General features: G+C 32.1%; 1 protein-coding gene and 1 pseudogene across 1 annotated transcript; both read left to right on the top strand.

Annotated features, from left to right (window-relative positions):
- The first annotated feature begins 13,401 nt into the window (after nt 1–13,401).
- Nucleotides 13,402–14,420, top strand: LOC132314578 (flavonol 3-sulfotransferase-like; annotated as a pseudogene).
- Nucleotides 14,421–16,940: 2,520 nt separating this feature from the next.
- On the top strand, nt 16,941–17,811 carry LOC132314579 (cytosolic sulfotransferase 18-like). The gene is made up of 2 exons (XM_059813424.1): nt 16,941–17,237; nt 17,437–17,811. The coding sequence occupies exons 1-2, from the start codon at nt 16,941–16,943 to the stop codon at nt 17,809–17,811; spliced, it is 672 nt and encodes a 223-aa protein (XP_059669407.1).
- Nucleotides 17,812–27,851: the final 10,040 nt, after the last annotated feature.

Here is a 27,851-nt window from a genome sequence, read left to right on the forward strand (position 1 = left end):
TAGCAATTCAGATCACCTCGTGCAATCATCCATCTTCAAGATTTAGTACCCTCTTTATTGGATGCACAAAAATCTCCTCCATTAGGATCCTCTTCGGCTCCTACTCCTTGCTTGTTTCCTTTTTGAGATCAACTGAAATCGTGTTGGCCCCGATATGCGGTGACCTATCACATACATCTAAATCCTTTCTTGGCTTATACTTTTAAAGTAACACTAAACGAACCTAAACCATCAATCCCTAACTCTGCTTTCTGGCAACGAAATCGATAACGTACTCCTTTACTCCTTTAGGTCTTTATTGCTTTCGCATTGAACTAATCCTTTTCCTAGTGCCAACCATTCTATGACTATAGAATATAATTGACATCAGCTCCTCCTAACAAACCGTAAATAGAGTACAACGAATCCTAATACGGGTTCTAAGTTTTAAGAGACGCAACGCGGAAGTCACATAACAAAAGACACTCCTAAGGACACTTGAACCTGGAGTGCTCTGATACCAACTGTGATACCCCCGGATTTCCGAAAGCGGGTTGGCCAGGCCCACACCCGAATACCCGAGGATATTAAAACAAAATCGATAATAAACGAACACAGAGTACAAAAGAATAAAGAAGAATAAATAAAATGCTGACAAGAAACTAAAATGATAATCTAATAATAAACCTCATAATATATTTCCATTAATTAATAAACTCTTCTGATACAACTGATCCTCCCAAATACAACTCGAGAATCCATACTGTGTGGACCCCTAGAAAATCCAAACTAAACAAATGACAGTAATCTAAAACAGGAAACTGAATCATAAAGGAACTCCTATGTAGCATCGGAAGAATGAAGTAGACTGATCCCCGCTCAGCACGAACAACCTCTACTCGTGATGAACACCTGAAAAATAATTGTGGGTCAGGCCCACAAACAAGTTCTACTCTACTACAGTCCAAACAGAGATTCGATACACGTATACATCCTAGTCAATCCAACAGTAACCAGTAGTCCGTATATATATACACACACACTAAAGGAACCTCATTAGACTATAGGGTTGTCTCAACCTGAATAGTAGGCAACATGCAAAACGCACATATAGTGGGCATGAGTACCTAGACTTACCAGGGTACACAACTACACTATATCTAGCTACACATCCCTGGCGATATACGCGCCCTAACCATTGATCCTGAGACTCAAGCTCATATCATGGCACCATACTTATATATATAAAATCTAGTAACCATCCTATCCAGTATAAATTAATCCTCCATAAGTCATTCAACTTGTTCAGCTGACCTGACTTGAATATAAGTAGGACTTAACATTTTAGTTAATCCATTCCCTTATATAATAAATTAATCCTCCATAAGTCATTCAACTTGTTCAGCTGACCTGACTTAAATATAAGTAGGACTTAACATTTTAGTTAATCCATTCCCTTATAAAATAGGTAGGACTTAACTGATAAGTTAATCCATCCCTAGAATGCCACCGTCCCATACCGGTGCATTAAACCACACAATCCAACAATTGATGTAACAATTAAGGAAATACATCAAACATTCCATAAATAACTACGATAAATATGATATCAAGTTATCACATAATAGGAATGACTTATTATTTCTTTAAACTTCCTATATCACATGTCCTACACAAACTGAATCTTATACATGATGATATTTTATTATACCGTTAAATAAGGATTCTCTATATCCAATTCATCCTACACATTTAATCTCAATTGCTAAAATATTTTAAAAGATTAAATCCATTTATTTGTTTAAAACATTCAAATAGCAAGCATCATTATGATTGAGTCTATTTAAATTTATTTAAACCCAAACCTAGTCCCTATTTAATGTTCAGGAATTCTAGGCATGTTTCTACGTTCCATCATTCCACAGATATGAAAAATACATAATTTAAATATATAAAAATTCACACCGAAAATCAAATCAAAATCATGCATTTATCAATTCATAACACAAGAACAGATATAAACCAATTTCATAAAACCTATGTTCTAATCCAATTAAACATGCATAATTATTTAATTTTATGTGTTTAATAAATCCTGGAATTTCCTAGGCATGTACAGAAACACGAATCAAAGGAAAAGAGATAGAAGAAGAACTTGCCTTAAACTTTCGGACTGAAAGTTAAACTTCTTCTTCCTTGATCTTCTCTCTAAAGGGTTTTCTCCTCATTCCTTCATCTTTCTCCTTCTCTCTCTAACTCTCTCTCTCTATAATATATTACGTGATATATTTTCACTCCTTTTTCAACCTATTGTTGTGTATTTATAGGCTAAATAATAACCCTATTCCTTTTTCCAATCCAAGTCAACTTAATAAAAAAATAAAAATATTAAAAAGGTAACTTAAAATATGTTACGTATATAATCTATGTATATTCTTATTAATTAAATAAAATATATACATTAGATTATTTATTAATACTAAAGTTACCATAATATTAAAAGCTAACTTAAAACATGTTACGTATATAATCTATCTGTATCTTCATTAAATAAATAAAATATATACATCAGATTATTTATTTATACTAAAGTTACCATAATATTAAAAAGGTAACTTAAAACATGTTACGTATAAAATATAAGTATATCCTTATTATATAAATATATAAAATATATACATCAGATTATTTATTAATACTAAAGTTATTATAATATTAATAAATTACTTTCCTTTTTATATATATGTATATACATATATATCTATATATATACATATACAACTATCCATGGGTAATTATCCATACCCATCCAACCTCCTATCCAAGTAGTTCATGGGACCCAATTAGTTAGCCCATTACCACTAACCATAACCATAAAATAAAATAAAATAAAACATTTAATCATTTAATTTACAATTAATTACAATTAATCAAATACATCATTTAAGCACACAATCTAATTAAACAAATAATACAAATAACACCTAGACAAAATACAAATAACACATAGATAAGTAGCCAATTAATCAAGTAACACTTAATTCAATTAAACACATAAACAATTAGTCAAATAATCAATTAAACAATTAAAAAAATACAATAAAAATAAATAAATAAATATCGAGACTATCCTTTTAAAATTAGGGGTATTACAACTAAGGAATGAATTTTGGTTGTTATTAAGACCCTAAATTGATTAAAGTTTAATTCTAAATTAACGGAACAAACCGTATAAAATTTATGCACATTGTATACGGTTAATGGATGGATGATGATTTAAATGCTTAAGCTTATTTTTGAATTTTCCAGTGGGATCTATTATGTTTGGAAAATTATTCTAGATGCATTATAGGGTCATTGATGTATTGAAGTTGATCTATACATGCTTTGGAGGCTAATTGTTGAAGTATTAAATCCTTTATGCAACTATATGGATTAATGCTTGGTTTTAAATTGCTAAAGCATTAATCAATCTTTTGCAGTTATTTTAGCAATGTATCGGACTATAATATGATTATAGAATTTATTTAAATGCATGATAGAGTTATTGATATATTAAATTGGATCTATGCATGCTCTGGATGTTAGTTGTTGATTTATTAAAGCATTTCTTACAACTATATGGTTAAGTGCTCGGATATAAATTGCTAAAATTTTAAACATATTTCTGCAATGATTTGGATATTGGTTTTAGACTGTAAATTACTAGCCTATTATTTATGTTTTATAATTTACATGGATATGGAGGATTGTATGCACCGGTACGGGACGGTGACATACTGGGGACGGATTAGCTCAAAACGCATAAACCTAACCTAATGGATTAATGAAATGGATTAAAAGATATTGAATCCTAATTGTGACTAAGTCAGATCAACTGCAACTAAGTTGGATGACTTCCTGGATTAATAGATGGTAGTTAAGTCATATCAACTGAATAAGTTGAGTGACTAACTAGTTGGTTTATTGTATGTCAGTTCAAAAAATATTTGAACTACATACCCTGGTTTTGGACGGACTTTATATATATGTTTATGGTACCACGAGATGAGCTTGAGTCTCAGACTCGTTGGTTAGGGTGCGTATATGCAATGGATGCGTAGTTAGCTATAGTTGGTTGAGGTGTACCCTGTTAGGTCTAGGTACTCATGCCCACCTTTGGGTGCGTTTTCGCATGTTACCTTCTATTCAGGTTGAGACCCCTACTGTAGTCCAGTGAATGTCCCTTAGTGTGGATATATATATATATATATATATATATATATATAGATATATATATGTATGGACTAGATAACTATTATTGAGATATCTAAGGTGTATCTGCGTATCGAGTCACTATTTGGATTGTAGTTAGAGAAGAATTTGCATTTGGGCCTGACATACTCTTATTTTTACAAGTGTTCGTTAGTTCCAGTCTTAGAGCTGGATCGTGCTGAGCAGATACAGTCATTTCACTCCACCGATGCTTTCATGTTTTAGGTTTTGGTTTTATTTCCAGTCATTTGAGTCCAGTGGGATTTTAGGGGTCCACTAGATGGATTCCCGAGTTGTATAATTTGGAGAACGATTTGTATTCGTGGAGGATCAGTTGTAACAGAATAATTTATTTATCAATGGAATTATTTATTCTGAGGTTTCAATTATTGGATTATCATTTTTAGATTTCATTTCAGCAAATTTTCTTTATCTCATTTGTTTTAATTGTATTCTGTGTTCGATTATTGCTAATTGATTTGATAGCATCGGATAATCGGGCGTGGGCTTGACCAACCCGCATCCGAAGATCCGGGGGTATCACAGGATCCTTCCCCATCTCGTGGGTACAGATCTTTTTACACCATTCCCCCTCCCGGGGATTCGAAACCGCGACCTGGCACTTGGCTCTGATACCAAAAGGGGGAAGCGCATATTAACTTAAAATAGTAAAAGCATTAAATTAGATAAGGCGGTGTATAACCGAGATATATATATAGTTATAACAAGTAAAATAATTGGGTAAAATGACTGAATAGTAAACTTGAATTACAAATAATAATCTCAAAAGAGAATAACTGAAAATAACTTACAAATTATTGTAACTGATATATGTCTGAAGTATACAGTATACTGATATTGTATTACACTCAGAAACTAAAACTGGACTGAATATTACAACTGGTCTGAAATGAAGCCTACCCTGCAATGAGACTGAGCACTGCTTTTATAACCGGGCTCCTACATTGTTAGAGGATGCTTCAGCGCGAATCTTGGCTTTTGAAAAGTAACTTTTGCTTTTGACAGCTTTGACTGTAGATGAATAGTGACTTTCACTGTGGATGAATTGTATCTTGTCGGGGTACTGTAGAAACAGTGATTCTGCCGATAGTTACTGTTGAAATAGTGACTTTGACCAAATAGTGATTTTGACTTTTCCCTGATGAATCCTTAGAAAGGATCTTCATAGGGATTTTGACTGTCTTGAAAGACAGAGTCATCATATAAGTTGACTTGGTGACTTGGAGTAGCAGCAGAGGAAGCCTCTTCTTCAACTTCCTCATCTCTGGATAGCACTTGAATGCGATCTGTTAATGAAGCTGCCATTTTCTTGAGCTCTTCAAGTTCGGACTTGGAAATATTTTTGTGTGACTTTGTGGAAACAGCAAAACTAGTAGGGGAAGGCTGTTTCTGTTGAATGACTGTCTTTGCAGGAGGAGTGACTTGTGTTTGTGAAGTAACTTGGACTGAGGATTGCTTGGGGTAATCACCTTCAACATACCCGATAATCCTGTCAAATTTGAAAATGTCCCACCATTTGACATAGTGGCAACGGATGACTATGTTGTCCTGGATATCATATTACCATTTGAATATCCACGGGACTTTGTATTTGCTACAAAATAACAGAAGGACTGGAAATTGGGAACCATGTTTGTTAACTCTGTGAATAGTGGAAAAGTATTTGACTTCATCTGCAAGGGAGAGAGGGAAAATTTCTGGAATAGCACCATGAAGAGACCACCATCTCAGGAACCAGGTAGGGATCTGACTTTTAAATTGACTATCAAAATTAAAAAACCATGAATGAGTAAATGACTTATTTTGATATAGGAGCACAGATGACCAGGCTGTCATGTAATCATAGTAGGTAAATTGAATAGTGTGATCAGGTAATGGCTGGGGTAGGGAAGGATGACTGCCCCATTTTTCCATGGAAATTATCCGACGGATGTACAGGGAATGGTAAATAACTTTGGAAGAATCATGTTTATCATAAGTAGTCTTGACTGTGATGGAGTTAGTATTGTACATGATATCTCTGTAAAATCGAAGAGTTTTAAGAAGATGGCTTGGAGCATAGTGTAGGTTGCTTGGGAAATAGGAATGGGCTAATTCAAGTGGTCTTTAATGTGGCTTAGGTATGGCTTAATGTAAAACAAGGAACTAGTGGGTTTTTCAACATAGGGAAGAATCATGTTTATCATAAGTAGTCTTGACTGTGATGGAGTTAGTATTGTACAGGATATCTCTGTAAAACCGAAGAGTTTTAAGAAGATGGTTTGGAGCATAGTGTAGGTTGCTTGGGAAATAGAAATGGGCTAATTCAAGTGGGTCTATAATGTGACTTAGGTGTGGCTCAATGTAGAACATAATGTGACTAGTGGGTTTTTCAACATAGGGAAGAATCATGTTTGTCATAAGTAGCCTTGACTGTGATGGAGTTAGTATTGTACAAGATATCTCTGTAAAACCGAAGAGTTTTAAGAGGATGGCTTGGAGCATAGTGTAGGTTGCTTGGGAAATAGGAATGGGCTAATTCAAGTGGGTCTTTAATGTGACTTAGGTGTGGCTCAATGTAGAACAAGGAACTAGTGGGTTTTTCAACATAGGGACTTGAAGGTTTCTTTGTAATTGTGACTTGAACTTGGGATTGGGTTTGATATTTTACTTGGACTTGAAAATGGTCTGGTGGAGGATTAACCAGGGCTGATTTAAAGGTTGATGGAGAAGCAAGAGGTTAAAATCTGTTGGTGACTGCTAGTGCAAAGGATTGTGCTTGTGACTGGGATCTGGTGACTGGAGCTTTGCTGAAGCAAATATCAAATGGTTTAACTAGTTGGGGCCTCAGGGGAGGTTGCTGGTCTGCCATCAGATTTCTGCAAGAATTCCCTTGTAAGAAAATCTGGAATAGAATTGTTACTTCCCTTGATATATTCTATATCAAAATCAAATATACTTAAAATAGCTTGCCATCGGACAAAAATCTGTTTAGAAGCAATATTTTCAACATCTTTTTCTAAAACATATTTTGCACTTTGACAATCAACTCTGACTAAAAACTTTTGATTTAAAATATCATCTTGAATACTTATACATAAAACAATAGATAAATTTTTTTTTTTAATAGTACTATAATTACTTTGTGCTTTTGTCCAAACACCGGAATGGAATCGAACTAATTGTTCAGGTGCATTTGTACTAACTCGTTGCTTGAGGATGCCACCATAACCAATGTCAGAGGCATCAGTTTCAATTATTTTGAAAGAATCAGTAGTTGAAATGCCAAGACAAGGCAATGACTTGACATAACGCTTAATGGATTTAACTATATCAGTATGGACAGAGGTCCATGGAGGAGGGTTACTTTGAAGACGATCAAAGAGGGGCTTACATTGCTTGCGGAGATCTTTTTAAAAATCAGCAATGTAATTTAGAGACCCTAAGAATCGCTGGAGTTGTGACTTTTCTAAAATCTGGTCTGGGAATTTATCTGCAAATTGAAGAGACCTATCAATAAGACGAATCTGGCCTTGATAGATATGGTAACCTAGAAACCTGATATTGGTTTGAAATAACTTGATTTTTGTAGCAGAAACAACGAGACCATTCTTTTGAATTGTAGCCGGAAACGATTTCAAATGTTTCCAGTGTTTATCAATAGACTTGGAATAGATAAGAACATCATCAATATAAACAATGACAAAAGGACTATAAGGATTGAAAATATCGTTCATGATATTTTGGAATTCACTAGGAGCATTTTTCAATCCAAAGGGCATTACTTTCCATTCATAATGACCAAATGGCGTAGTGAAAGCAGTTTTGTATCTATCTTTCTTTCGAAGGCGAATCTACCAAAATCCTGACTTCATATCAAATTTGGAGAAAATAACTGCTTGACTGATGTGGCTAATAAGATCTTTTTTATTGGGAATATGATACCTAATCTATTCTAAGACCTTATTTAGAGGTTTGTAATTGATAACTAGACGAGGAACACCTCTTTCTATTTCAGAATTTTTCTGGACATAGAAAGCCGGACATGACCAAGGAAACTTGCTCTTTCTAATGATCTTTTTACATAAAAGATCAGAGATTTCCTTTTTGCAAAATTCCATGACTTCAGGGCTCATTTGGATAGGCTTTGCTTTAGTGGGAATGTGTCTTTGCTTAAAGCCTTTAATGTAAGGTAACTTCACAGAATGTCATTTTCTGTGCCAAAAAGCAGTTGGAAGATCAGAACAAACTGTATTTTTAATTTGTTGTTCGAAATCTTGAATTTTCGTCTGGAGCACTGGATTAACTAACTGATCATTAATGCGTTTGTAGTTAACTTCTTCTTTTAAAAATGATAACTGCGGAGTTTTACTTTGAAGTAGGTTGCAGGATTTGGACACAGAGGAATCAATTACGGATTTTAATTCTTTCCTGGAAGGAGGACTAAGGAACTTAAACTGAACTTCATGTCCAAAAGGTCGAGTAACTAATCCTTCATTATCAGTGGTAAAGGGATAGAGGAGGTAGATGAATGGAACTCCTAAAATTAGCTTATCAGTTATATTTTTTACCAGGACAAAGGATGTCTTAAAACATACATTGTTTTGGCAAATATGAGCTTTAGATAACTTGTTTTTTATGTCCATTTTACTTCCATTAGCTGAGCTTAGCCTTTCAGAGGTTTTCTCATAGTATTTAGTTAGTATGAGACCTTCCTGATTGCAATTAAGGTCAGCTCCTGTATCAATCAAAGTAACGACTTCAAGTTTGAATGATGATAAGGGTAACTTTAGCATACTATTTTTGAAATGAAATGTGACTTAAAGTTTGGAGTTTTTTAGAAGATCCTGAACATCTTGAATGTTTAGAGGCTTCTGAACGATCGGAGGCTTCTTCATCAGATGATTCTTTTCTTATGAGGGAAAAACCAGGATTTACGTTTAACTCCTGAATATTATTCTTCATAACTTGGTGTTCTGACTTGAGATTTTTAATCTCAGTTTTAATTATATTAATTTCTGCTTGAAGGTCTTGAACAATGACTTCTTTAGGCTTATTATTAAACCTTTCTAAAGTTTTATATAGACTAAAATTGGGTTTACTAACTGTTGGGGGTTCAGGGTCTGAGTTGCTTAGTAATACCTTAAGTTTTTTAAGATATAAGGTTTTTAACTCAGGGTCATCTACCTTACTGATTAAATCAATAAGTAGATGCTCTTGTTCATCATTTTTTGTGAGAACATTAAGCGACTTATTCGGATTACAACAACTATCTTTATATCCTAAGGTAATGTTAGGAGAACTAAGAGAATTATCAGATGATTGGGAGGAAGAACTAACTTCAGGATCACTACTACTATTATCAGTATCTTTTAACTAGAGAATTTGGTAAATGGATTCTTTAACTTCATTGGAGGTTTGTAATTAACTGATCTTTTTCTTTGCATAGCAATCTTTTGCAAAGTGAACTAGTCGACTACATTTGTAACATTTGACTTTACTAACATCTGTGGTAGCGGGGGTATTCTTTTTCTTAAAAGTCTTTTTACTAGATTTCTTTTTAGGTTTAGATTTTTGAGAATAATATTCATTTTTTGAAAAAACTGGTTTCCTGTTTTTGTAATGTTTACGATAACCTTCTGAGGTCTGGGGTTTTGTCTGGAGGGAGCGATGGGTGGAAGACCATATTGTTCATAAAAGGTTCCCATTTCATATTTAGCTCTTTTCCTATCATCTTATAATTGGTTACTAATTTTCATGTCAATACACATCCTTAATCCTTCATTTTGGATTAAGCTGATGATATTGCCATAAGTAAGGTTATCATAATCAATACTACCTATGGCTTTACTTAGAGTATCTCTAATCTTATGGGCAAAGAGATTGGGTAAACCATTAATGAATTTTTCTTTCCAGAATGGTTTGTTACTATCATCTCTAAGCATGACTCTGGATAAGAATACATCTTTATACCACCTAAAATCACTCATGGTTGGACAAGTGAGATTGGTAAGTTGATCATGTATTCTGGAGGTGATGTTACTTGGAGTACCTATGAAATGGTTAACTATGGTGTATACTAATGTGTTAACTCCATCAGGGATACCACGTCCTATAGCTTCATCGAAGATAGGAAAACCATTATCATCTCGTTGAATAGCATTTTTAATGTTATTGCGAGATTCTTCGGTGAGATATTTTTCCCACCAAGATTTTAGCATTCCGGAGAATCCCGAAGTGAGCAAATCAACAATTTCTGGTTGACTTAGATTATGGGTGGTGACATAATTATTGGCGACCATAGAAATATGACTTAATTTATTCAAAATCTCTTGTTTAGATAATCCATCTATATTCCATTCATAGAGTTTATCTGAAGAAACAGAGAACTGATTTTGAATATTCTTTTCTTCAAATTGGAGGTCTGGAGGAGTGGGTCTAGGATACCAATTTTTGGTACGACTGGTAGGGTTGACTCTTTTGTTGGTAAGACGATTGAGTTCAAAATTTGAGAAAGCAGTTTCAATTTTCTGAATATCAGAAGGGTAACTGGTAATAGAAGAAGAAGAATTATCAGAATTGTCAGGATAATTGATGACAGTGAGAACTTTCTCATCTTTTTCTTCTTTGACTTTAGCTTTACCTTTTTCAAGGGACTTGAGAATGGATTCAATTTGATTGATAACAGAAGGGTCTGGCAAGGATGGTGGAAGACCTTTTCTGTTTGTGGGCATGGAAATAATGGGTGTTTCCATGTGATGAGTAATAGGAGGCTTGACTGCAGGTTTTGGAGACTGAGTCAGAGAGAGCTCAATCTTATCAAGTTGGTTACCAATGGTGTGTAAATATTGGTTGATGTAATTATTTTGTTCAATTATTTTTCTGGTATTAGAATCGGCTGAGGTACTGGTTTTTAAAGGAGAAGCAGTAATTTCGGTTCCCATATGACCAAGAATTACATTCTCTAAAGGAGGATGGGAAGAGGAGACTATGGTTGTAGTAGAGGTTTTCCTGAGGACATAGACTTGGTTATAACAGTTTTATATATCCTTCCACAACACTTATTAATTAATTATAATTATATATATATATATAATTATATATATTTATAATTATCCAAAAAATGATTATTTAAATAATCAAATAACCATGGGTCTTTATTAATTAACCCAACAATGCCTCCTTCAAACCCAAGACCACATCATGGTCCAACTTCCCTTAGGTCCAAATCTAATTAATTTAAATAAATCAAATAATTAAATAAATACGTAAATTAAAATAACTAATTACATAAAGCACATAAACAAAACAAGAAATTACAACTAAGTCACACCATACCAATAAAATCAACACATCAATAATTCAATCAATAATCAAGTACACACACAAACAATTATCATATATAATCACGAAATATAATTTAATCAAAATAAGACAATTAATCTAAACATTTAATAAAATAAAATAAATCATTTAAAAATAAAAATAAAAGCAATTAAACCCAAATAAATCAAACAAATCATTTAGAAATAAAATAAAAGTAATTAATTCTCATTAATAAATCCTTTTAAAATATCGGGGTATTACACTCCTCCCTCAATCCATGTACGTGTATATATATATATATATATATTTTACTGTCTTTATTTCTTTCTTTTTTATTTCAATTGTCACCACTAGTTATTTTTTTCCTTCCTATTTTTCTTTATTTCCCTTTTTGTTTTTTTCCTAAATTGTTGCTATTAGCCTTTTTTTTCGTCTTTCTTTTCATTTTTTTTTTTTCAGTTTATATATATTAAAAGGGGCTAATGGCAAAAAATGAAAAAAATAAAAATGAAAGGAAGGACGGAAAAAAGGCTAATGGGAACAATTTAGAAAAAAAAAAAAAAAAAAAAAAAAAGAAGAAGAAGAAGAAAATAAAGAAAAAAAGGGAAGGAAAAAAATAATTAGTGGAGACAATTGAAATAAAAAAGGACTATAAGGTCCTATAATATATATTTGGTAATTAATAAACAAGTCTAATAATTTAAGATAAATAATAATTAACATACTTTTGAATAAGACCTTACTGTATATATCAAATATTAGACTAGAGAAAGAAACATTTGTTTGACATGCAAAGAGTCATGCCCATAAATTCAGCCGAAATACTGGATCCATCACATGCAAGCCCATCTGTTCTATGACGATAACGAAATACAGGTATGATATATATATATATATATATATATATATATATATATATATATATATATATATTTGGTTATTTTTGTAAAATATTATAAATCTAAATATAATTATTAATCTAATATAAAAGTTCTGTTCACAACACATAAAACAAACATATCCAGTATCACTTAATAAAATTTGAATTTTTTAAACAATTATACTATATTATTATTATTGAAAAAGTTACATTTTAATGTTTAAATTTGTTAAAAATATATTATGTATTATTTAAAAAGTGTCAAATACGTAGTCAAAATATTTAAAAAGTATTAAGAAGTATCGAATACATATTAGAAATTAAAAAATATATTTTAAAATTATAAATACCTTTAAGAATTAGTATTGAATACATATCTCTAAGTATGGATATTTAACACTTATCGATACGAATGGATTACTGTTCTAGAAGTATTTGTGTGTTTGTTAGGACTCCATCCGGGATATTTCTTGACCAAACTATTTTTTATACAGATGTCCCTCGACTGCATCCCACAGATTGCATGTGATAAGATGGTAGATCAATATTCGCAATTGGAAAAAAACGTCTTGTCAAACAGGATAATATTATGTATTTTTTTTTTTTTATACAATAATGTTTAGCTGCTCAATGATAAATAGGATGGAGTTGCTCATCATTACATGATTCAATAATAAAATAACACATCACATTTAATAATAAAATAACACATCACATTTAATAATAAAATAATTCACACTTAAAAACACTATATATAATTATTGGACCACACAAGAATGAGTAGTTTCACCCTACTTACCAATGAACAACTAAGCATTGTCCTCCGTGGTAATCCATTGTTTAAACAAAACTCAAAATTAGTGAATAGGAGACCCTCATTGTACATATAAAAAGAGAGTGTACTCGATCTAATAACAAGCAAAGCCATTTTCAACTCTCATTACCTTCTTCCTAGCCTTCCCATGGCATCTTTCAACAAGCATTCTCAACAAAGTTCCATTTCCAACCCCATCAACAACAAGGATGAAGAAGACACCGATAACTGCAACAAAACATTGAAGAAACATAGAGAAATGGTAGAGTCTCTTCCCAAAGAGAGAGGTTGGATGACAGAGTGTCTTGTCAAGTACCAAGGTGTTTGGTTAAGTCCAGTTGGTGGCCTAAAAGGAGTCATGCTGGTTCAACAACACTTCCAAGGCTCAACCCACTGACATCCTCTTAGCCACCTTCCCCAAATCAGGCACTACATGGTTGAAAGCCCTTGTTTTCACAATCATGAATAGAACCTGTTTCAGTTTCTCCAAACACCCTTTACTAACCAATGGTCCACATCATTGTATTCCCTTCTTAGAGACGATCACTCGAAACAACCAAGACCACCTTCTTCCACCCCGGCTCTTTGCAACCCACATCCCCTACGCCTTGTTGCCGGTGTCCATAACCTCTCCAGGCTGCAAGATCATTTACATTTTCCGGAACCCGAAAGATGTGTTTGTCTCAAACTGGTTCTATTTAAAAAAACTGGGACCTAAGGAGTTGCCAAATTTTTCACTTGAAGAGGCATTCAAGTTGTTCTGTCAAGGGGTGTCACATTTTGGACCATTTTGGGATCATGTGTTGGGATATTGGAATGCAAGCATAGTCTCACCAGAGAGAGTGCTTTTCCTAACATATGAGGACATGAAGATTGAACCTTTTGTTCATGTCAAGAGATTGGCTGAGTTCTTGGGACACCCTTTGTCCTTGGAAGAAGAGAGGAGGGGTTGTGGAGGAAATTATAAAGCTATGCAGTTTCGAGAGTTTGAGCAATTTGGAGGTGAATAAAAGTGGTGTGCAACATTTTTCACCCCAATTTGCCGTTCAGAATAGCAATTTCTTCAGAAAGGGCGAAGTGGGTGATTGGAAAAACTATTTAACCGCTGAGATGATAGAGGGTCTCGATCAAATCACAGAGAAGTTCAATGGTACTTGTTTAATTTGACGTTTATCCATTTATGTTTTTGAGAAGTTGATTATATGCCTATTCTAGTTTATGCTGCCCTAGCTTGTTTGATAATCATGGGGATGCTTGAATCATGTGGGTGTAGTATTAAATAATTTATCATATGTCTCAATTGATGCTTTGCGTTAGTTGAAATTTGAATATATCTAGTTAGAATATGCATGAATCATGTGGGTGTGGACCTGTGGTGTTTAGATAATTGATCATATGTTTCATGTGATGCTTTGTGTTTATTGAAATTTGAATATATAACTAGTTTTTTTTATTAAAAAAAAAATAAAAATAAAAAATAAAAATAAAAAATCATTGTTGATCACAAGAAAGGGGATAAGTGGTACATTCAATCAAGTGTCGTGTTGTCTGAGTGGTTGGATTGTTTGACTTGTTTTCAAAATTCGTATTCAAGCCTTGCACCTAGGGATGGTAATTGAGCGATTTTGGGCAGAGAAGGCCATCCCCATCTCCGTTTAGAATAGCTACTCCCATCCCTCGGCCAAAACCATTTATTAAATGGGGCGGGCAGGTGGGGACAGATTTTATATGGTATTTTCGTAATTAATGTAGTATGAATCTAATGAAAGTAAATAATAAAACAATTTCTCAACTATGATAATAATATTTTTCTATTATGGTAGATAAAAACAATATTTAACTTTTCAATTGTTGGAACATCAAAATAATACATAATATTATTGAATATAAAATAAAGTAAGACTAAAATTATTGTTGGAATATCAAAATAATACATAGAAATTCTCAAATAAGAATAATATAAAAGAACATTTAATTATTGGAATAGAATAAATTAGGATTTGCTTATTATATACTTAATGTTATTGAATATAAAATAAAGTATAAAGACAAAATTATAATTTATCATTATAAATGGGATGGGATAGGTGACCTTTCCCCATTCCCACCCCCACAATCATGCAGGTTTTCAATATTAACTCACATCCTTTTCCAAAATCATTTAACCATCTATATAATTGTTCTAAACGGGGTGGGATTGCACGGATACCCGGGATATTTTGTCATCCCTATGTTACACACGCCCCCACCCCCCTATAACTACCATACCGTAACATTCTCGTCTTTAAAAAAAAAATGGTGCATGTACATCAACTCACCAAAAGGCACCAAATTAAATGATGTAATTTGATGCACTACAGGATCACTCCGCACGGGGGAATACTTTTCCCGTTAAGAGCTTCCCTAATATTGACTAGAAAAGGCTTTCAATATGATCAATTGTACTAGCTTCATGCTTTATTTAGACAAGTCACATGTTCTGCAAAATCTTGGGGGCATTGCTTTGTTAATTGAGATCTTAATTGGGTGTATAATCTTGGAGCTTCCCCTGTATAAATGTGTGTCTGTAAATATATATATATATATATATATATATATTGTATACCTGAATGTGTATAATGTATGGTACAAGAGATGCATACAAGGAGACTGGTATGGAGGCGAGCAAAAACAATAGAAAGAGGAAAAATAAAAGCAATATGGAGAAAATTTTCGGCCAAAAACTATACATATATATATAACATACGTGATTAAAGATAAAACTAAGCAGAAGTTATTGACGTCAATGCAGCAGGAAGGAGATTACAATATTAATCAATGAAGGCATAAGGGGGCCGGAATGAGGTGGCTTCTTATATATAAAATATATAGTCACCCACCAATAATTAACATACTTTTGAATATATAGTCACCCACCAATAGCTACCAGTGAGTAGTTTCACCCTACCCACTCCTCTCATGTGTTCCTATAACAACATAGCACATCAGTTTTAATAACCAAATAACCCAAGTTCTCCTGTATTTTCTCGGATCATCTATTAAATAACATTTTTATTAAAGCTGATGTGGTATACTGTTATTGAAACACATGAGGGGTGAATAGGGTAAAGCTACTCACCAATGAGTAACTAAGGACTATCTCTTTTGAATAAGATCTCATTGTATATATCAAATATTAGACTAGAGAAAGAAGCATATATAACACACACACGATTTACGCTATATAGGTCCAGAATTTCAGCAGGAATACCAGACCAATCATATGCAAGCCCCATCTGTTGCATCCCACGGCATTTCACGATCAAACAATTATTTTTCATACAACTGTCTCTCTATTAATAATGTATCCCACGGGTTGCATATATGTGATAGGGTCACAGATCAATATTCGTTATTGGAAAAAGATATCTCGTCAAATAAAACAAACATATGCATTTTTTATATGTAATTTTTTTAAATATATATATACACAGACACACTAATAATATAAATACTTCCTTTCATATGGGAAGTCCTGTATTGGTTGATGTTTAGTGATACTCCATTTAAAAAAATATACATATCAAAAATTTTGATTCAAAATAAGTGAATTGGTCAATGGTCACCCTCATTATAAATATGAAAAGAGAGTTTACTCTAATGGCAAGTAAAATCCATTTTCAACTCTCAATTTCTTCTTCCTTCCCCATGGCATCTTTCAACCAACATTCTCAGCAAAGTTTCATTTCCAACCCCATCAACAAGAAGGATGAAGAAAAAACTGATGATTACAACAAAACATTGGAGAAACATAGAGAAATAGTCGAGAGTACTCCTCCCAAAGAGGGAGATTGGTTCACAAAGCAGCTTGTCAAGTACCAAGGTGTTTGGCTAAATTCAACGGCTACCCTAAAAGGAGTCATGGCGGTCCAACAACACTTCAAGGCTCAACCCACTGACACCCTTTTAGCCACCTTCCCCAAATCAGGCACAACGTGGTTCAAGGCACTTGTTTTCGCAATCATGAATAGAACCAATTTCAGTTTCCCCAAACACCCTTTACTCACCAATGGTCCACATCATTGTATTCCCTTCTTAGAGTTGATGATGATCACTGAAAACAACCAAGATCACCTTCTTCCACCCCGGCTCTTCGCAACCCACATCCCCTACGCCTTGTTGCCGGTGTCCATAACCTCTTCAGGCTGCAAGATCATTTACATTTTTCCGGAACCCGAAAGATGTTTTTGTCTCAAACTGGTTCTTTTTGAAAAAATTGAGACCTGAGTTGCCAAGTTTATCAATTCAAGAAGCATTCAAGTTGTTCCGTCAAGGGGTGACACAGTTTGGACCATTTTGGGATCATGTGTTGGGAAATTGGAATGCAAGCAGGGTCTCACCAGAGAAAGTGCTTTTCCTAACATATGAGGACATGAAGATTGAACCTTTTGTTCATGTCAAGAGATTGGCTGAGTTCTTAGGACACCCTTTTTTCCTTGGAAGAAGAGAGGGGAGGGGTTGTGGAGGAAATTATAAAGCTATGCAGTTTCGAGAATTTGAGCAATTTGGAGATGAATAAAAGCGCTGTGCAACAATTTTCACCCCAAATTGCTGTTCAGAATAGCAATTTCTTTAGAAAGGGTGAAGTGGGTGATTGGAAAAACTATTTAACCGCTGAGATGATAGAGGGTCTCGATCAAATCACAGAGGAGAAGTTGAATGGTACTGGTTTAATTTGATGTTGAACCCTGACACTATAATTTATCTATTAGGATATGTGCGTTAGCATGTAATTGGAATCGATAGAGTTTGAAAAAAACAATTTTGAGCCAAAAATTTCTCAAATTTCATCGATTTCAATTTCAAAGCTTTAATTCTATGCAGTCCATATTTTTAAAAAATTGATTATATGCCTGTTTTAGTTTACGATGCTGCCCTTATTTGATATTCATGAGGATGAGGATGCATGAATAATGTGGGTGTAGCATTAAATAATTTATCATTATGTTTCAATTGATGCTTTGTGTTTATTGAATTTTGAATATACGAGTAGTTAAAAAATTGCACGAATCATGTGGGTGTAGTGATAATTGATCATATGTTTGACTTGATACTTCGTGTTTATTGAAATTTGAATATATAACTAGTTTGGGAATGTATGAATCGGGTGGGTGTAGTGTTAAATAATCCATTATATGTTTGACTTGATGCTTTGTGTTTATTAGAATTTGAATATATAACCATTCCCTCTGTCTTAGTTTAAATGTCACTTTTGGAGAGTAAGAATTTTTAAAGGAACATGTGACATGTTTTATCTTTCTGAAAAGTTACTAATTTTTTTTTTTAAGTTTAAAATATTCAAGTTTGAAATTTTAAACTCCAAAAACATATATAAAAATATGTAAAATATATTATTTGAAAAATGAAAGTGACAATTATTTTGGGACAGACCAAAATGAAAAGTATGATATTTTTTTTGAGACAGAAGAAATATTTTAAAAAATATTTACGAAACAATCGTAATTAATTAAGAGCAAATATGTAACACATTCATTGCACCAAACACGTGTTAATGCCATTTTGATGGGTTGGCACGGAGTCTAACACTATGCTTGTGTTGGGCTCGCTATCTCATCCAAAGACATCAAAATAGTGTCATTTGATGAACTGAATGCATCACAGAACTCTCATGCCGCATGGAAGGGTTCCTCTTCCAGTTAGGCGGAATATTAGTTTAAAAAAAGCTTTTAATATGGTCCATTGTACTAGCTTGATACTTTATTTAGACGAGGCTTAGTGCAAGTCCAATGGTGATACTTTCGGCAATTCTAGGCTGAATTTGAAAACTGGATTGTTCCAATGGACTCTTTAAAAAGTGAGCTCCATTCAGACAATCTTGATCCAAGTCACCACAAACCAAGATTGGTTTGGAGAATTGCAGGCCCGCATCTGTTTTCTTTTTCTTTTTTAATTCTGGCCCAAATAGTGTTTTAGTCCAAAATACTGTTTGGCTGATTTTGGTCTCTCTCTCTCTCTCTTTTTTTTTTATCTTTTTTTTTTCCCTTAAAATAATTGAACCAAAGAGCCATTAAGGCACTGTTTGGCTGACACAAACAGTGCTTTAAAAGCTTTTTTGGCAAAAAAAAGTTTAAAAAAAATAGATAAAAGTGCTTTTTTGAAAAAAAAAAAATTTACTTTTTAAATTATTCCTACTGCCATATAGCCGTTTTAGGCACTGTTTGGCTGACCCAAACAGTGCCTTAATGGCTATATTGGCACAAAATCCTATTTTTTTTAATTCTTTTTTTGATTGTATTATTTAAATTTATGTCGTATCGTAATATTGTTTTTAATAATTAATATTCTATTGTTTAATTTTTTTTTATGATATAGCTGTTTTAAAAATATAGCAGTTAGGAAAAAGTTTAAAAATAAAATTTATTAAAAATATTAAAATAATATTTTAGGAGAGTGAAAATGCACCATTGGAGTACATCCGATAGCTAAAATTTGAAGATTTTTAAACGCTAATGTGATTATGAAAAACGCTGACGTGACTATGAAAATATGCTGATGTGGCAAATTCGGAGAATCCATTAAATTAGGGCATTGCTTTGTTAATTAAGATATTGGGCTCTCAAGCATAAATCTTGAAAACAAGTTGGAAGATTATCATATTATATATATATATATATATATATTTGAATAAATGTTACTGTTCACACTAACAGTAACATTTATTCAAAGTCTTCACTCTTGCGTGCCGCCATTTTTATCATTCCAAAAAAGGGGTGTTACATTGTTTTGGTATATATATCACGGCAGTGGCATGTCACATAGTTTTGGTATTTCACGGCAGTGGCACTTCAACTTGAAAAAGATTGTGATCCATGTGATGGGTCAATTTATGGGATCACAAATACAAAATGTTAATCAAGATTATTTAATTCTACTTGCAGTTGATTTAAAATATGAAATGAAACGAGAGCTAGGTTTATATATATATAATTACACTTAATCTTTTTTAGTAATATATTATAGTATTAAAGAATAATTTAATAAATTTATGTTAATATTTGGGGCTGGGCAACCCTTCCCTAAACCACCTCAAAACCCATTGAATTTTTCAAAACAGTCACGTCGTCATCTTCATTTACATAATCGGTTTTTCAAAATAATCTCCAAATAGGGCAGGGCAATCCCTTGTCGGGGTCAGAAATTTTGCTATCCCTACTCGTAACTCAATCCCAAAGGAAGAGAAAGGTAAAAAGCTGCAGTCGCAAGCTGAAAGTATTGATACTATGTCAAAAACTAATGAATACAACTGGGAATAACCCTTTTATAGGTCACCATAAGGAATGTCTAACAAAGATTTAGACTAGTATTACGTGCAGCGAAATAAAGAGCTAAAAAAAAAGACAGACAAGATAACTCTTAAATAGTCAAGCACATGACTCATTAAATAGAAGTAAAATGACAAAAATATCCTACTAAAACTTAAGAGAAACATTAAAATAAACTTATCACTTAGCTGTAAATAGCTCGGCATTATCCCTAACTAAATCACTTAAAATTCATAAACAATGTTGCCTCAATTAATGCAAACTCAATCTAGTCTTGTTAGGATGTTCAACTGTTTGAAGAAAGTTCTCTTATATTTGCGATGCATCAAAAACTTTCTTTAATCCCAAATTTAAAGTTACAATGCTACCAAACATACACACGAAGTCCAAAACCACCTAATTTAAACAAAGAGGAGACGTGAGCACAATACATCATATACATGGCTCCAAAAAAGTTAGGCCGGTGTGGTCAGAGTTTTTGAACTAAAAGTCAAAAACTTTTCCATAATCAAGCCTCTCTCACAGCGTCAGGTACACATTAACACGTTAACGCAATCACACATGCGAATCACGCAACCACGCATGGTTAAAAGCAAACGTGTTTGTTGTTGAATTGTAATGAATGGAGAGAGATTATTACACACATGCAGATAAAAACAATTTTTTTACTGTTTTCTAATTCTAACCCATATGGTCAAATCTCAAACTTCAACCATCTATACACTCTATAAATGGAGAATACGACCCCTCCTTCAAACTCACCTGTCAATATTCAAGTTTTATATTTCAAGGGTTCTAGAGAGAGAGATATATATACATATATATATAGAGATAGAGAGAGAGGATGATAAAGGTGGGGATGATGGTGGAACTACTGGAAGAATACAGGGTGGTGATGGAAAGGGTGAGAGAGCAGCTCTTCATGCCAAGGCGTATGCGTGTCCAGTTTTTGAGGACTCTTCGTTCTGCCTCAACGTCCTCGTCCTCTGTCACTCCAGACTCGTCATCTTTCCTTGTTTTTTTCTGAATCTGATGGTTTCTTTTACTGTATTTATTGATTTTTTTGGTTGGTCTTTTTCGAAAACACCATATTTGAGAAATTTCATTGTTTGCGAATTGATGGTTTCTGGAGCTTGTAAAATTCTTTCATTATATTAAAGAGAATCAATAAAAGAGTGCATAGTTTGGTGGTTGTACCGAACCATTACTTCAAATGAAGTTTGATGTTTCACATTCCATTTGATGGCATGAGATGATCTTTTTCATTTTTTTTGTGGTGAGGAATAGTGGAGTAATTATACTGACCCAAAAAAAAAAAGAAAAGGAATAGTGGAGCAATAAATAGAACAGTTCATAAGTCGTTGTGATGTACATAGATAATAATTATAATACACTTGAGAAGCAAGTTTGATAATAATCATAACACAACAGCGGTGAGGATGAGTCATGAGTGTTCAACTCTGGGTGTGCACGTGAGTTTGCTTGAACTTTGAATACTCCTTTATTTGGATGTAAAATATAATTATTTTTTTTTTTACAGAAATTGTTGTAAAATATTTATAAAAAAAAATTTAATAAAACAACTTACGCATCATTTTTAGTAAGTTATATTATATATATATATATTTATTACCTAAAAAATAAAATATTTTTTAAAGAAAATATTTTACACGTACCCTTATAAAGGAACTATTTTTCTTAGCATTTTATTCTTATTAATTAGAATTGCAATTTTATGTTACATTTAAAAGAAGGGCAATTTGGTAAATTTATAATTATACAACTAAACTAATTTATAAAGGAACTATTTTTCTTAGCATTTTATTCTTATTAATTAGAATTGCAATTTTATGTTATATTGGCTCTGTTTGTTTGGACGAAAATATTTTTTTATTTTTTTAGTGTTTGTTTATCGTAAAATATTTACGAAGAAAAAATATATTAAAATTTAACAAAAATAATTTATTCATAAATTTTTGACAAGTTATTTTATATACCCCGTTCAATAGACTCGATCTCAACCTCGACATAGACCTTTAACAAACACGAATAAAGTAAAAATAAAAAAATATTTTTCAAAAAGAGTATTTTACGTCGTCGAAACAACGAAGAAGATGAATTTGGTAAACTTATAATTATACAACTAAAGTAATTTACAAATTCCATCAATTCCACCATTTTCCTTTGGATTTGAGAACCTACCAGAAATTCAATTTCATTTAAAATTCCTTTGGGGTCCGTTTGGTTAGTTAGAAATTGATGATGAAAAGTGAAAGGAAAAGAAAGTAAAGTGAAAGAAAAGATAATTAATTTTCTATTATGCATTTGGTTAGCTTCAAATTCTTTTAAGAAATTTGTAAGAAAATATTGTTTAATTAGTTTGGATAGCAAGTGACAAAATTATCCTTATGAATTTAATAATAAGTAATATACATCACGCAATAAGTAAAATAATAATAATAGTAATGAAATTACCTTCAAAAAATAAAAAAATAAAAAATATATATATATATATGTGTGTGTGTGTGTCCAGATGCGTATTTGATTGTTTTTTTTTTATTTTTTTATTTTTTTTATGAAAAGTTTGCATTATATATTAGGAATCTATTATTAAATTCGTTTATTTTGTTTTGTAAGTGTAGAGAAGAGTTTTAATTTGAAAAGTAAGAGAGTTGTAACTAAATTAGGATATCATTAATTTGTGTAAGAAAATTCTCATTTTGTGAGTATGAAGAAGAATAAAGAGAAAAAATTTACAAGGGTATAAGAGGAAACTAATATATAATAATACAACTTTTACAGAAAATTAAAATTTTCGTATGTTTTATGGAGAAAGTATTTTGAGAAAAATAAAGCAGTTGCGTTTCCTAAAAACTTTTCTTTTCATGCTAACCAAATTATTAAAAAAAATTTGTTTTTTTTTTCTTTCTTACTAATTCACGCTCACCAAACTAACCCTTGTTTCCAAACACTAAGAATTCCATTTTGAATTTCAAATTAGGATAACAACTGTATTAAAAATTTCAAGAGTTGAAAATATGCGCCGAATTTTTTCAGCGCTAATTAAAAATTAAAATGCTTTTTTATATATATGTATATATGTTTAAAATTTTAAATATTCAGCATTCAGTAGTAAGTGAAGTCATTAATTAGTACTTAAAATTTTACTTCATTTTTTTATGACATTTATCTTTTTAAATGATATTTAAATTGTGTTATCAAACTCACTTAATTTAATAAACACTTTAATCTTATCAGAATTAAGTATTAAATTGAATTATTACTTCACTTGTGCACTAAATTAAATCCGTTGCTTACCTAATAATTCTTCTTAGGTGGATCTTATATACATCAGTAAAAAAATTTATTAGATTGAAACTTACAATAGTCCTTTCACTAAATTAAACATTTTCTTTTGAAATTTAATTTTAAGTAGAGGGAGGAGGCCAACAATTAAAATATGATAAAAATTGATGATTCCATTCCCAAGCAACAAACCATGTTCAAGTGTATCCTACCTTTCAATACACACAGACAAATCACACGCAAACAAACCGCATAATTCCAAAGTATCTGAGATTATCATATGTATCTATTGAGCTGAAGATTCGAGTCTTATTGGAATTTTCTCATTCCAGCCTCGTATTCGTTCTCTCATTATCACGAATAAACAGGTCATTTTTTGACCAGGACCCGTTCCGGTCTGATCCTGAATGCAGCAGGTGGACCTCAGCATTAGGCCACCGAAATTAAGTGAACCTGACTGGTCAGCTTCATGACATGGTTCAATGTTTTGTTACCTACTTTTACTAATTAGTCAAAAGAAAGAAACAAAAAAATTGGTTTGTTTATGGGTAGGGCACCAAGGTAAATTCTATATTTAATTGTTTATACATAATAATGGTGAATCGTTTATTATTTTAACCTCTCTTAACATTTGACACGTATGCTCAACGATATCTCTTCGTGTTTTCTTTCTAACAGATCTATTAACCAAATTTTATGAAATATTAATTTTGTCCCTCTTTTATATGAAAATAAGGTATTATTGACTTTTTTTTTTAATTTAAAGTCACCTTCTCCTTGCCCGCTAGTAGGTTTAGGAGTAATCAAAATAATAAGGACAAATTACATTAATATCTCTTGAAATTTCGTCAACATACATTGAACTCCCTTCTTATTTGTCAAATTACGTGAATCTCCCCTGTCAGACTTATTTGTTGGATGGCGTTAACTATTCCTATGTAATTACATTTCTAGCCTTAATTAAATATTGTATTTTATTGCAAAATTTTAAAGACCAAAATGCCCATATATATTTTATTACTTTTGAGGAGAAAACAAAAAAATATCTTACTTTTCACCGACCGCGATTGAACTCCCATCGACTGCTTGACTACTACTCCTTCATCCCTCTCATATCTAATTAAAAAAATCATTTATTCATACATCATTTGAGAGAAAAGCAAACACAGCTATAATAATTATTAAAGGACAAACAAGATACAATGGTGGTTGTACAAACTACCAGCAAATTAGTTTTGCGTTTAATCTGACCCGGTAGCTGTCGATGCTCTGCCATTTCAGTGGCACTAGACCAGAAGGAACGACAAATTCGAAAGTTCCAAGCAAATGATATATATATATATATATAGACACTAGGGAACAGGGGAGGCAGAGATCGTAAGCGGTAACCATGAAACACGAAATATATATACATATATATGCTTTGGTGATCCTGTTTCGTATAGACACAGATTAATTTATGTTTGTTAAACTTTACATATAAATCTATCTTCAATCCATACCATTAGAACCAATTTCCAATCGCAGAATGAAGATGTAATTCAAACCAATTAGTTAATTAAAGCCCATATATCTGTACGTTTGTACTTATATATATATATATTATAGTAATGCGTTCAAAGGAACTTAAAAGTAGAGGACAGGGTGTTTACTTAATATTACTTGGGTAAGAAAGGTCAAATTTGTCTTTACAACAACTAAAGGGGCAATTTAGGTACAATAAAGCAATTGGAAAGGTTGACCACGTTGACTAATAACTGCCATTAACAAAAGGGTGTTCTGTGTTATCAAAATACAAATTTCAGGAAAGATTTATGTAATTTGACAAATAAGAGGGGAGGTAAGTGTATTTTGACGGAATCTCAAGAGCGGTCAGTATAATTTATCCAAATAATAATAGTGCTATTTCCCCAACTAATAAAAAACCTACAAAAATGTGACACCAACGTGTATATTATTGTGTGGACCGGTTTTTTTTTTTTTATCCTTTTTTTTTAATCTCTCCACCAAAGTAATCACGCATTATCTCTCTTCTAATCACAACAAAGTCTAGTCATGCCTATATATTCATCAACTCTTAGATTCAACATCCCCAATAATTGCTACTTTGATTTTTTTTTTTTTTTCCTATGCATAAAACTAAACTGAATTAAATAATTCTCTATACCACTCAAATAGCTAATTCTAGAAAGAAAGAAAGAAATAAATAAATAAATAAATACATATGATCAATAATCTCAAATTCAATCCAGGCATGTATTACCCAAATTCAATTAAGGATTCGCCTTCGATTCGATGTTGTTCAAGTTGATTTTTGATGTGATTGTTTGGGCTCCGACTGTTGTCGAATTCAATGAGAAAGAAATTGGGATATATCTATGAAATTTTGGGATAATTTTGCTGGCAGAGATAGATCTTTATCACCAGGTCGTCATGGCTGCGGACAATGATTTCAAATGAACGGCGACAATAGCAGAGGAGATCCTGCAAACAAGAGAGAACATTTATGGTTATTACATGACTTGCCAAATTAATATTTTTTTATTTATGTTTGTTTTAAGTCGTCAAAATTATCATTTTTCAAATAATAAACGGTGAACAATATATCTATGTGTAGTTTATAATTTTTTTTTTAAAGTCGGTGTAATTTACCGATAGTTTAAATTATATGATCTATTGTTTTCAAGTGGGAGATTGAATGTTTTCAAGAGACAATAGTCTTATTTATCCTCTTTTATTTCTTCCATTTTTTTTTCTTCCAAATGAAAAAATAATAACAAATAAATGGGTAAATTATGCGGATCTTCCCTATAGTTTGCTATAATTACAGAGACCTCCCATGTGATTTAAGAAATTACTCCGATATCCCCTGCAAATGAAACTAACTTACACGAACCTCTCTTATGTTACGGTCAACGTAAGTCAATGGCGAGTTTTGCTAATGTCATGTACGGAATAAAATAAAATTTCAATATTACCCTTCATCCATCTCTTCTTTCTCACATATACAGATGGTATTACAGTCATTTACTATATATATTTAAAGGTACTTCAGTAAATTAAACAAATCTGCCAGTATATTTGACTCATTAGAAAATGAGGTCTGTTTATGTTAGTTTCATTTTTTGAGTAGGTCCATTAATTTTTCAAACCACAAAAAAAGATCCCATAATTATGACAAATCATAAAAAATAAAAATAAAAAAAGGTCCGTGTAATCTACCCAAAATAATTAAAGACTTTCACCTCTCATTTTATTCCTTTTTTATTTTCCTCGTTTCATTTTTTCGTCCCACCGAACAAGTCAATATTCAAACGTCTATCAAACCCTTAGAAATATCAAAATTTCTATATGAACGGTTCAATTTATCTAAATATATTATTCAAACGAAATGCTTCAATTAAACTAATGTTACTCCATTTTAAAAGGTGAATTATTTATTTATTTGTATAAAGGTGGATTGGATCATACATAAATTAACTGGACCCTTTATATTTATCAAATCAATCGACTTCTGTTAGACTCAGATTTGCAAAAGCCTTTATTTTTAATGAATCAACCCAATCATCCTAACCTAATCAAACTAATCTAATCAAGTCATGACAATCCAACCCTACCAAACTCAAATTTGACCTTTTAAGCCATCAAACATAAAAGGAACCTAATTAGTCAATTTTTAGGAAACATGTTGAGAAAGTTCAGACCGTCTAGTTCAAATTAGATTCCATTTGGATCGAAGGAATTCTAAATAAATGAATTTTAGGGTTCGATTGTATAGTTAAGTAAATTTGAGATAACTATAAGCTTATATTTTTTATTTTAACTTTTTAGCCAATATGCTTAGATTTCAAATAACAAATCATTAGAAATTATTTTGAAGTTCATGCCACTTTTTATATTTAAAGGGTAAAAAAAGTTAAAAATTAAATTAGTAAATATAGAGAGTCAAAACATGTCACTAATAATCCGC

Source organism: Cornus florida, unplaced genomic scaffold (genome assembly GCF_030987335.1).
Source record: "Cornus florida cultivar Cherokee Brave unplaced genomic scaffold, ASM3098733v1 CherokeeBrave_3.0.0_Hap2_Chr06, whole genome shotgun sequence".
Lineage (NCBI taxonomy): Eukaryota > Viridiplantae > Streptophyta > Magnoliopsida > Cornales > Cornaceae > Cornus > Cornus florida.